This window comes from Manduca sexta, chromosome 25 (assembly GCF_014839805.1).
Source record: "Manduca sexta isolate Smith_Timp_Sample1 chromosome 25, JHU_Msex_v1.0, whole genome shotgun sequence".
In the NCBI taxonomy this organism is placed as follows: Eukaryota; Metazoa; Arthropoda; class Insecta; order Lepidoptera; family Sphingidae; genus Manduca; species Manduca sexta.
In genome coordinates this window covers 4,386,517-4,398,998 of record NC_051139.1, presented here as the reverse complement: position 1 = coordinate 4,398,998, position 12,482 = coordinate 4,386,517, and the positions used below count along the sequence as shown (strand labels likewise).

Genomic DNA, 12,482 nt, shown 5'->3' with positions numbered 1-12,482 from the left:
AGATAATATGTACGCTCTAGTCTGGCCTTTTTGTTTTTTTCACTTATCCCATCCATTGATTGTCTATAAGATATTGGGCTCGAGCGATGAGACCGCCAATTGTACCTCCTCTCTACCTTTATTTTTAATCTTAAGTACAGTGTTTTTTTATAATTAAGCTATAAAGAAATAAATAATTTTAAATATCTCCCCGCCTTTATTATTTTTAATCTTGTGTTTTTTTTACAATATAGCTATAAATAATTAAATAATTCTGAATATCAACTATTGTTCAAATCAGACAAGCACGCATTCAGTTGAAATTTGACGGTAACGTTGGTTTTTCATTACATTTAAAGGCGTTTAAACTAGCAAAGTGGGTTTTGCTTGCCATATCCGATATTCAAACATTAATATTTAACTGGATAAAAGACTAAGAAACACTCAGCCAAAACTCACAACCTTCCAAGAGTATAATAATTTTTATTGCCCTCCTTCCACGACACAAAAAACACAAACATCAGAACATAAATGGGGGAAAATTCCTTAGAAAATCTTGCGCAAGATTATGTTGGCGGGGCATAAACAAGATTTAAAAGGCGCGTGCGGCCAACAATCCGGCTTCATAGTAATATGACCAAGCACAGGAATCCGTGAGTCTATTTTCGTTCTGTTCCCCTCGACGGCTGCGCACGCGCACCGCCGCCAGATTTACACGGCCGAGTTTAATGTACTTAGCTGATTATGCTGGAAGTGACATAAGAGAAACGTCTTGAAAGACGGATTTTTAATAGGATCTTACTTAATTAATAAAAAAAGCACTTATCTTAATATTAAACGAATTAAACATGTCAATAAAAAGAGAAAAAGTTCCTCCGTTTATTTCTTATCTGCAGGCGGCAAAGAAAATATAAAAATTTAATACACAATAGATTAGATGTCCTCCCATTTAATTAAAAGAACATTAGATATCAAAGATTATGACATACTACTGATGCGTTGAATCCTCGAGTTATAAAGTTTGGTTTTCCAATAAAACTTATTTTGTAGCACTCGGTGCTTAGTTCGAACCGCTAAACAAACTAGTAAACGTCCTTAAGAAAATTTACTATAGTACAAAACACAAGTAATAAAATGCTAATAAAACGTTGGCACATAGTTGTTGATATTAAATTTTCGCTATCGGGCTAGGGAATATATTTTCTCCTCCACTATCTTGGGCGTCGTGAGAAGTTGACAATTTTTCGCCAATAACACTACACTATTATGACTGACCTGCTTCAGAAACTTCAGATACAGTTTGAGAGTAATGGAGTGTTTCTCAACAACAAGTTGATCTACTAAACGTCAATTTCACACTTCTATAGTATTTTTCTCTAACGGCTGTTTTCAATAATCGATCCCAACTTTAATCTTCAATCCGATCCCGAAAACAAAACAAATAAAATAATTCATTTATGTCGAAAAACTCCTTGATCTGATTGATCCATTCGCGATCTGTCAAAAAAAGCGATTAAGATCGTTTATTGAAAACGGCTCTTAGTTGCCATTATTTGGGCGGCGCCTAAGTAAAACAAATGATAATTTTATAGCTATTCTCACCATTCTATGACAATGTATGTATTGGTAGGAGTTACGTTACTTAGTGCTCAAAAATTAAACATGCGTGTATCTGGAATCGAAAAGGTATAGTTTATTTATGTATGTTTATACACATAGTTGTTGATAAGTGTAAATTGTTATAAACTTACTAAGTATCTCTTGTATGGCAGTACATGTGTCAAAGATTAATAGAGTCAGCATTTCCTAAGACTGTATGTGATATGTGTAAGTTAGTTTTGTCTTTCTGACTCTAACGGACAACATGCAGATACTGCATTTACTGTCCTTTCATTTTAAAAACATTTGATGCATATTATAGTAATACATAAGCATTAGTATTTAATTATATGTAGAGTAGGTATAGTTTTGGCATCAGTAGAGAGGCACAACAGGTATTGAAAATACTTTGCTAGGAAACGCTGTGTTTATCCTCATACGCATTGTTGCGATATTTTTTCAGTTAGAAACATCTGAATCACACTTTTTAAATGCTATTAATCGTGTCTGTCGCGTGGCACAGGTAATTGCCTTCTTATAAATCCGTCTTCATTTAATTTCGTCTCCCGATGCAAGTCGTACAATCTGGTACGCATAATGTCTAACCTTTAGCCTGTCCCAGTAGTCTCCCACAAGGTAACATTGACTAACTGCTCCACCATAACCCATTTCAAAATTCATCACAAAATCATCTCTATCACTATTGAAATTAAGTTTATAATTGGAAGTTACGGTGAGGGATTTACAATCTTTTGCTATTGTGTGTTATTGTTCAGGACCCACGTGGTGTCACATATGGTTGGAACTATCGCCCCGCGTCAACCCGGGAGATGCAAGATAGCACGGTTTTGAAAGCAATTTGTCCTTCCCCAACGTTTTACCTTAATTTCAGTGCCAGGGGAGATATCAAAGGGCGTCCATATGTACGGCACGTAATGGATTTTTGATTTCGTTAATGAAGATACTTTATGAAGTTAAAATTCTGAAAGACATAATAGAAATGAATAGACTGTGTTAGAAATTGGAAAAAAATTAAGAAAGTCGTTACAGTTTTAATGTATGATTTAGTGAAATAATTTTACGATTTGCAATATAAAAATACATGCCTCAAAACCGTTTATCAATAGATATAATAATGAATTATGGTATAACATAACTTGATATAACTTTTTTCAATTTATTATATAAATAATTTCATCCAATATTACTTTTATGTTTTTTTATTTATATATTTGATTTTCTTTCGAAAGTGATGCATCTTGATGCAATTTTTAATCCCAAAATAATTGTTTCTTAATGCTTCGCGTTCCAAAAAGGCGGTTATTATTAAACCAAACGGCACATTGTACACGTACTCATTTATGTTTTGATCATAAAAATAATGATTCATCAAGATTGCGAATAACAAAAAACAAAAAACAATCTTATACATGTCTTTGTTCGTGGGTTTGTTCAAGTATATTTCAATAGACTGTATAACTGTGTATATTACTTATAATATACTAAATAATAAGAAAAGAGGTGCTTCTACAGATTGGTGAGCTTCACCGCTCGCCATCATAAAATACTATTGATATTAGTTTACAGGAGTAACAATAGTATGTAGTAAGATGGAATAAAAAGCAAGAAGGTCACTCGAGAGTAAATCATCACAAATTACTGCCACCTTATGTGAGTTGGATGTAGTACGTTTGAAATTAGCTTGAGCTCCAAGTTTTTTGGGATCCCATAATGTACTTTTTACTTCAATTATGTTATGCATTAATTCGAATTTTTGAGCATTTATTCGTATTTATGTTTTAGATAAAAATCTCTATGCACAAAATTTTTGAGCTTATCCAGATTAACAAATTCTACTTATTCTAAAATAAATAAGCTCGAAAAAAAATATAATTTCATAGTCTAAATTATTATTTCTAGGAATTATTTGGTATCTCCCGCCACTATTTTAAATATACAGGTATGAAGATTAATATTAAAACATACACAAAGACACACAAACATGTTTTTGCATTTAACACCCGCGACAGAGTCAATGAATCAGAAATTCTCATGAAGTTAAAGAGACGCGGACGACGGCACATGTTGCGCACATTTTGTAAAACCCCCCGCCCGCACCCCGCACGTAACGCACCCCGCTAAGGGAACCGCTGAAAAAAACCGACCAGCCAATAAAAAATGTGACCTTTATTCCCAATGCAATAGAGTTGAATAAATTGAAATTTTTTCAATTTTAAAGTGCGGTATTCTCAAGAAATCGTACGAACTTCGAAGGGACATGCTTTTTGTAATGTTTGAGGTCAGTGACCTCTGTTGACACATATTTTGCGTGTCTTCATCAATTTGGGTTTAGGTATAGATGTAATTTCCTCTTAATAATATCAGCCCTGTATTATATACTTGGCCACTGCTGAGCACGGGCCTTCTCTGCTACTGAGAGGGATTAGGCCTTAGTCCACCACGCTGGCCTAGTGCGGATTGGTAGACTTCACACACCTTCGAAATTCCTATAGAGAACTTCTCAGATGCGCAGGTTTCCTCACGATGTTTTCCTTCACCGTTAAAGCGAACGATAAATTCACAAAGAATACACACATGATTTTAGAAAAGTCAGAGGTGTGTGCCCTTGGGATTTGAACCTGCGGACATTCCTCTTGGCAGTCCATTCCTCACCCAACTAGGCTATCGTCACTTTAATTTTCTCTTAATGAATAATAATTTTTAGTTTACTTATAGTTCTTTATTAGTAGTAATTATAATGTGGACTTATTCCTCTTCCATTGCTCAATTCTGTGTTATTAATTACTGTATTTTTAATACCTAACTTTAATATTAAAATCACTATTACCTATTATTAAAATTGCAGTATTCGCTACAATAATCTAGACTAGAAAATTCAAAACATATTAATGAGAAACACTTACTTAGGTACTGCAGTCTTACATATATTACACTACGTTAAAGCCCTCCTATTTTTGTAGTAAGTATTTAAAATCTGTTTATAATATGAGACCTGTTTTATATACTACCTCACTGATGAGCTCTTCTAAAAATTATAAAACTGTTCTATTTCAATTATCTTTTAGATTTTAAAAACTGTAATACTTATAACAAAACGCTTCGTATTTGACAAACATTCCAAATTATTCGTCTCAACAGGTACTTAGCCCCTAACATCGTATTCTCGTTAAAACAATTTGTCATTATGATTTACAAAAACCAACTTTACTGCGTAGTAATTAATAATCAATTTGATTATACAGTAATTGACATTTCCGGTAATTGCGTAATGCACTTTAAGCGAATGATTGTGAGGAGTCTTAACCTATCTTCTCTATTTCCTTTATAAATATCAATACTCCATTATCATTGACACTATCGATATACAATATATGTTCATCATATTTATCTTATCCAAATCTCGATCTAAGTGGAGTGTTTTTTCAAATTAGTATCGGTTTTGCGTGTGAAGCGAAATCATGTGGTTCAAGTACGTTATTGTTTCTTTAGTGTTGGTTGGTGTTTTAGGCCAAATTATTCCGCCGCCAGATTCTATTGAGACTACAGAATACCCCATGGAAGAAACGACAGACGAGCCTACTGAAGGGACTACTACAGAACCTATAGAAGAGATAACACCAGTGCTTCCGGAAGAGACTACAATAGAGCCTACAGAAGAGACTACAACAGAGCCTACAGAAGAGACGACAGAGGATCCTACGGAAGAGATTGCGTTAGAAGCACCGACTGTGACCATAGAACAAGGAACAGTACAGGGTACAGTTTCGGATGATGGCAATTACTTTGAATTCCACGGGATACCGTACGCCGATTCGACGTCAGGGACTCATCGCTTTCAGGTATAATTAATTTTTTGAAGCATTTATCTTGTTAGTTTGTCACAAGTGGTTTTTTTTATGAATAAATTTGTTCTTTAGTTAGGTGTTTGTTGTTTATTGAATTGCAAAATCAGGTTTAATTACTTTGTTATGTACATAAAAATAAAATATAGTAATCCACTGTCGAAAACATTTAGGCACCCTTATGGAATGATTAGGATATCTTGTAATGCAGAAAGCATATTAAAAGATAAATTAGATTGAAAAGACATAGATTAGATTGCTAAACTGCAACTTTTATTATTAACTTCCGTAAAAAATATAAAACGTCCAATAGTTTGATTTCTCTCAACCTTGGTCATATACTTAAGCATTACTACAGTCGTTTTGAAAAAAAAATGCAATCCAAATTTTAATTCAAAAGCTATGAACTAGTACTGTCTCATACACAATTTGCTATACGTAGAATGTCCAAGCGATTAAAGTTAATCATAAAATGATATCTATTTTATAAAATTTTGAATTTAATTTCATAATCAATCATTATCTGGTGAAGGCATCAAATTCCTCAGATTAACATATCTAACGTATAATTTTAGGCACCATCGCCACCCCCATCATTCCGAGACACGTTCGTAGCAAACCGAAAGGGCATAAAATGCGTACGCGCAACAGCAAATGGATTCGAGGGGACTGAAGACTGTCTAGTTGCCAATATCTACACACCAACGGTAAACGCCACTAGATATTTACCTGTCATGGTTTGGATAAAAGGAACAGAGTTTGATAAAATATATGAACATGAACTATCTTTCAGAAATTTTATGGAAAAGGATGTAGTTATTGTTGACCTTAATTACCGGGAGTCTATTTTAGGCTTCCTTTGCCTTGGTACTGCAACAGCACCGGGTAATGCTGGATTAAAGGATATCGTGGCCGGGCTGCAATGGGTGCGGCAAAATATCTTACAATTTGGAGGAAACCCTGAAGACGTCACGCTTTTTGGACATGGAAGTGGAGCCGCTGCTGTAGACTTGGTGACCCTGTCTCCTACATCCGAAGGCTTGGTACATAAAGCTATAGCCCAAAGTGGAAGTGCCTTGGCACCTTGGGCAGTTACGCGCGATAATTTAGCTTACGCTGTACAGGTTGCTGAAGCTTTAGGGCATGTCGTTACCAGTACACAACAGCTTTCAGAGGTTTTTACTAGAACAAGTGTAACTGCTTTAATGGCCACTATAAACGAACTCGATTTAACTGATAATTCTTTGGCATTTTCTCCTTGTATCGAAAGAAATTTGGAGGGTGTCGAACCGTTTCTAACAAAAACACCGTACCAAATAATATCGGAAGGAGACTTCGTTCAAATTCCATTTATTATGGGATTTGTTGATAATGAAGGAACAATAAGAGCACGAGAAGCAGTCGAGGATGATTGGTTGGAACGAATGGAAAATTCCTTCTCTGATTTTCTTCAACCAGATTTGGAGTTTGAAAGTGATTCCGAAAGGGCTGAGGTCGCGGAAGAGATTAAAGCATTTTATTTTCGAGGAGAAACTATAAGCATGCAAAACGTTAAAGACTACATCACGTATCAAGGTGATACTATAATGTTAGTCTCTACTATCAGAGAAGTGCGTCTGCGTGCAGAAATTTCTACAGCTCCTTTATATTTATACCAATTTTCTTATAAAGGTGTCTTAGGAGCACCTTTCCAAGGGCCTATTGTTGTAAATACAGCAGCACATAGTGAAGAATTAGCGTACCTGTTTTATGACACACCTTCTCAGGAAATACCTCTAATAGATCTAACCGTTGGTGATATTTTAGTAGACAGATGGACCAGCTTTGCAGCAAATGGGTAAGCATTTTCATATGTATTTTAGTTACTAGGTATTGCTCACGACTTGGCCGCATGAAAAGTCTTTCTCGCTACAATAGTTTTTAAAACAATATACTATGCTAGAGCTTTCAATTAAAAAAATAAATATTTAAAAAATCTATTATTTCCCATAGGAAGTAATTACCGAGATAAAAAGTAACACATAGACTACATGTGTTATTCCAGAATATGGTCTACTCTTATTACTGACTTTACTTCTAACTAACATACAAACATCTAAACAATTTCTGGAAGTTTCGCATTTATAATATTATTTAAATAAGATAAGATAAGAAGTAACATAATATTTGTAAATAAATAATACGTCTTAAAAAAGTTTTTATTTTATAGCATGCATATAATAAGAACTATCTTGTTTGTCTTGGTTGGCACAAGATTTCGAAGGTTTGAAAAACCTTCATATTCCACAACATACCTTATTAGAAATAGTTTTAATGAAACCATTTTTCAACTTTCAGTGTTCCTGAAAGTGAAATTTCTCAAGTTCCGTGGGCACCGTTCACGATTGAAACATATTCCTACTTGCGGTTCCTGGATGATGAGGAATTAAACGAAGGACCAGTAGCGACTTTGGAGATTGAACTTGAAAATCCTCATCCTGAAACTATAATGTTTTGGAACGACATTTATGAGGAGCATTTCTTAGATGCAGAATCTACTTGGACGATATCGGATAGAAATGAGGAGGACGAAGATGATGTAGCTGAAGAAAATGGTAGTGGGGACGCAGAAGGAGAAGACAGCGATGTGGTAGACGAAACGGACTTCGAACCTGAAGACTCACCTAACTCTGCTTCCATAGCTATAGCGTACACATTTACAACATTAGTACTATTTGCGATCCTAAACAATTTCCATTCTAACACAATGTTATGTTAACAAACTGTTCAGTAGATAGCAAAGCTACTGTTTTAGTTTCGCTAAGTCATTTCGGACCTTATTTGGGTTTCATGTTGAAATCCATTGTATAGGTCTGCAAATATCTCAAATAAGTTATTATTTATTAACTGTTACTCTAACATATCTTTTATTCTCGATAGAAACAGTAAAGTTTCTTGATAATTATTAATAACATCTTTCAGTATTTTGCAAAATTAATATTTGAATTTAGTGTTTTGAATTTTGAGTGACTAATATACTTGTTTATTGACCTTATAAGGCTTAGGACAATATAAAATAAAGGATTGCGCAACAATATTTTTTACTTATCAAGTAGTAAGATTTTAACAATAAGATAGATAGATTGTCAACTTAAAAACAAAATATTTGATAAATCTGTTTGCAATTCTCATAGGCATTGCAAGGTTTGGATATTAAAATTGCTTATAAATATGGATAAAATACTTAGCGTAATCAAAACTATGTGATAATGTTACAATCTTTTACATAAAAAAATAAATAAAACTGTGTGAGAATTTTTTAAATAAAAAAAACTTAAGTTAAGTATAGAAATAGAAGTAAGTATAGTCGAACGCAACTCATTTGGGATTTGGAATTTATCGTATTTCAGTAGATCAAAACCAACTTATAATGGCTCTTTGTTATTGCTATGACAAATATTTTGAAATACAACTATATTAATTTACTATTAATTACAGCATAATATTATAATTATATAATACAAATTTATTTTAGGACTGCCTCGGTGGCGTAGTTGTATTGCACGTCCGGTACAATAGCGCTCTGAGGTCCTGGGTTCGAATCCCGGGTCGGGCAAAGTGATATTTGGGTTTTTCTGCTCAGTATCAGCCCGGAGTCTGGAATTTGTGCCCGATATGGCGATAGGCTCGCCCCCTATCACATCATGGGACGGAACATACTTGGCGAAAAGTGGGTGCTCTAGTTGCGCCTCTGCATACCCCTTCGGGGATAAAATGCGTGATGTTATGTATGTTATGTAAATTTATTTTAGTAAGATACCAGATAACAAATTTGTTTCGTTCGACTTCCCAATTTGATTATAATACTCGTTACATTCCGTAGTGAATATATAAAACCTACAAAGTTGTTTTATTCGTCTGCACTATTGTTCTAAATGGCGGCCTCTGTACCCTTATCTTTCATCGCCTCGAATATTTTCTTAGTTGAGATAAAACTGTCATATTCGATTGCTTTGAACTGATCTATCAATTTGAACATGGACGTTATCTTTGTTTTCAAGTCAGTAAAGGCCGCTTTAACTATGCATCATCTGATAGTATAATATTAACCAAAACATATGAGCCATTATTGCTGTATACAGATTTAACTGTTCCTATTATTTCTTTTCGACTTCAGACCAATATAGTATGGTCAAAAAGTCAGCGTCCCATATTAATGGGACAAAACTGAAAATGCATTCATTAACTCTCTTGCGCTTTTTTTTTTTGCTTTGAATGACTAGATGTTTGCCGTTCGCTTGATGTTAAGTGAGACGACCGCCCATAAACAGTAGAAACACCATCCAACGCCTTGAATTACAAAGTATTGTTTGGTATTCCACTGCGCTCGCCATCCTGAGACATGAGATGTTAAGTTATAATGCCTCCAGTATTTATACTAGTACAATGTTCTTCAAACCGGAACATAACAGTGACTACAAACTGCTGCTTAACGACAGAAATGGACATTGCGGTGGTACCTACCTAGGCGGACTCACACATACAAGAGAACTACCATCAGTAAAAGTAAAGCCATTGTAAAAGTAAAATCTTGAAAAAGGAAGTCTATAACGTATATCAAACAACGATCTGGATAAATTGTTTTGCGACTGAATAACCATACGAGCAATTCGCTCGCCTGATGGTAGATGTTACGCAAACAATGGCAATGCTAACAAAAAAAAAATATAAAAGTATTCTATATTAGATTGTGCTGGGCGCCGTGACTAATTTTTTATCCTCTATTATACTCAGCGATGAGATTTAATATATTGGAATGCCTAATATTAACACGCGCTGCAATATCCTTTTATTCGACGTAGTGCTTGGTAGGTACCAACCTCAGCGAAGAAATGGATAAAGCTATCTCATATACCAAAAAAATGCTCTAAATTGTAATAAATAATATTCATTTGCTTGACGCCACCGAAGTGCGTAGTTTTAATACGTACGCGGTACGAGTACGACTACTGTGCTAAGGTCCTAAGTTCGAAACCCGGGTAAGGCCACAAATAATTGTGACTGAGTTTTTTCACCTTAAAAATTACTCAGTCGCAGTTTGGAGGCAGGAATTTGGCCGTGTGATACCCCTGTCTATCGGAAAGCACGTAAAGCCATTGGTTCTGCGCCTGATTTCTCGTTCTTGTCGGATTGCCGTCTCACCAAACTATGAGAGTTAATGAACAGAGAATGCACATGTGCATTGCGCACACACTTGTATATTATAATATATCACGAGTACCTGGTTAATCTCCGTTGAGCTTAGCCGCATTGGCCGAAATACGGCTTGAAGGAATTCAAACTACACAACCAGGATTTCAGCATTACAGCTACATTATATAATACATTAATATTCACCCTATCGAAAGTAAAAGATATATAGCTATTCATTGTCACCACTACGCAGTAATTATCTTGATCAAGAAGGCTGCAGCGTAGAGTTGCGTGTTGAGTGATGATGCATGAAAGTTCGCTTGGGTCGCGATAACCGTGTCAGTTCACCAAGGTCAGAAGGTCGGCTAGAGTATTGCTACTGCAAAAATTACGCAGCCCCTTATAGCAAAGAAATTACTCATACTCCTATTTGTATTACAGTTTGACTGCAGTGTTGAGGTCTAGGTTTTCTTTTATTTCAGCACGACAAAGACCCCACTGCACCTGATAGTAAGTGGAGTGGGGTCCAGAAGAATGTCAACTGACGAGAGATGATTACCCCTCAAAAGTCGACACAATTATGCCGGCCTGTAGAACTGGATATACATAGACTGATTCCGGAACGCGACACGAGTACGTGGGCCACTATGGCGGGTTTTAACACCTCGTGTATCGTGGTCGATAACCAGGCGGGTATAAAATATATCCCACCACCAGCAAAAGGAAAAGGGTTCGATATCCGTATCCACTAATATTGGGCATTTCTACTCGGCATCAGCCTGTAAACTAGAGATTGTTTCCGATATGGCGATAAGCTCTCTATCAAATCACGGGACGGAATAATGACAGCAGGGAGTGGGTGCATCATTTGCAACCCTGCCTACCTTTTTGGTAATTAAAGGCGTGAGAGTGTTTGTGTATATACAATCATTCTAATTGAAAAGCTTCTTTTGGGAGTCGGTTTAAAAGTACAATACCGCAGTTTAATTTCGACGAGAATCAAAACGCAAGTAGTAAAGATTTTTTACTGTTTTTACAACAATCTTATTTTTGTCACTCTTAAGCTGAGTTTAAAAGCAGTGTAAAGTTTCTAGAATAGTTTTTATCTCATTTTACCAAGCGAAAATATAACCAGACATATAAAAATATTGTGATTTTTAAGTTACAGTTCCATCTTCAAGAAAGGAACAACGTAATCAATGTCAATAACTTTTTCTTAATTTTTGTTACTTCATTAAAAACAAGTATACCGTAGGAATAAATACAATACATAAAAAATATATTTCCTAGAAAGCGGATTGAAATGAGGAAAATACGAGAAGGAAGAATATTCGAAGACCTGGTTTTTCAATTACCACATAAATCATGATTAGTTCGACCTGTGACTAGAAGATCAAAAATTCAAGTATAACAAATCACGTAAAAGTAAAATAAAAAATTGCAGTTGTATGTATAAAATTGTCAATTTTTTCCATTATTTCCCTCAGGTTATAATTTTATTTATTAAAAAAAACATTGAACCCAAAAGATTTTGCAATATATAACGAAAATACAAAGTATGAATACAGTAATGTAAGAAAATTAACAAATGTATTGACAGTGGTCCCTACACACAAGCCCGTACCGTGGAGTCCCATAGTTTTATATTATTGGTTAACTTTATCTGACGATTAAAAAACTAGCCCTAAATTGAAAACATTGCTGGAAATTACGATTTCTTCCCTAGCCACCCTCGATTGTGTGCACCGCCTACAAGTTTGCTATGCAAATGCATGGAACGGCGTTGGATGATAAAAAGTCACGTAGACACTTTTATACTGCTGTACGGTGAATTAACTAATACCTATAGAACAGTGGTGGTCCATGTAA

General features: G+C 35.0%; 1 protein-coding gene across 1 annotated transcript; it reads left to right on the top strand.

The window, feature by feature from the left end:
* The first annotated feature begins 5,029 nt into the window (after positions 1–5,029).
* Positions 5,030–8,685, top strand: LOC115441276 (venom carboxylesterase-6). Its single transcript, XM_030166004.2, has 3 exons — positions 5,030–5,438; positions 6,017–7,278; positions 7,779–8,685. Exons 1-3 carry the CDS (start codon positions 5,058–5,060, stop codon positions 8,197–8,199), a joined length of 2,064 nt encoding a protein of 687 aa, XP_030021864.2. The 5' UTR covers positions 5,030–5,057; the 3' UTR covers positions 8,200–8,685.
* The last annotated feature ends 3,797 nt before the right edge of the window (positions 8,686–12,482 follow it).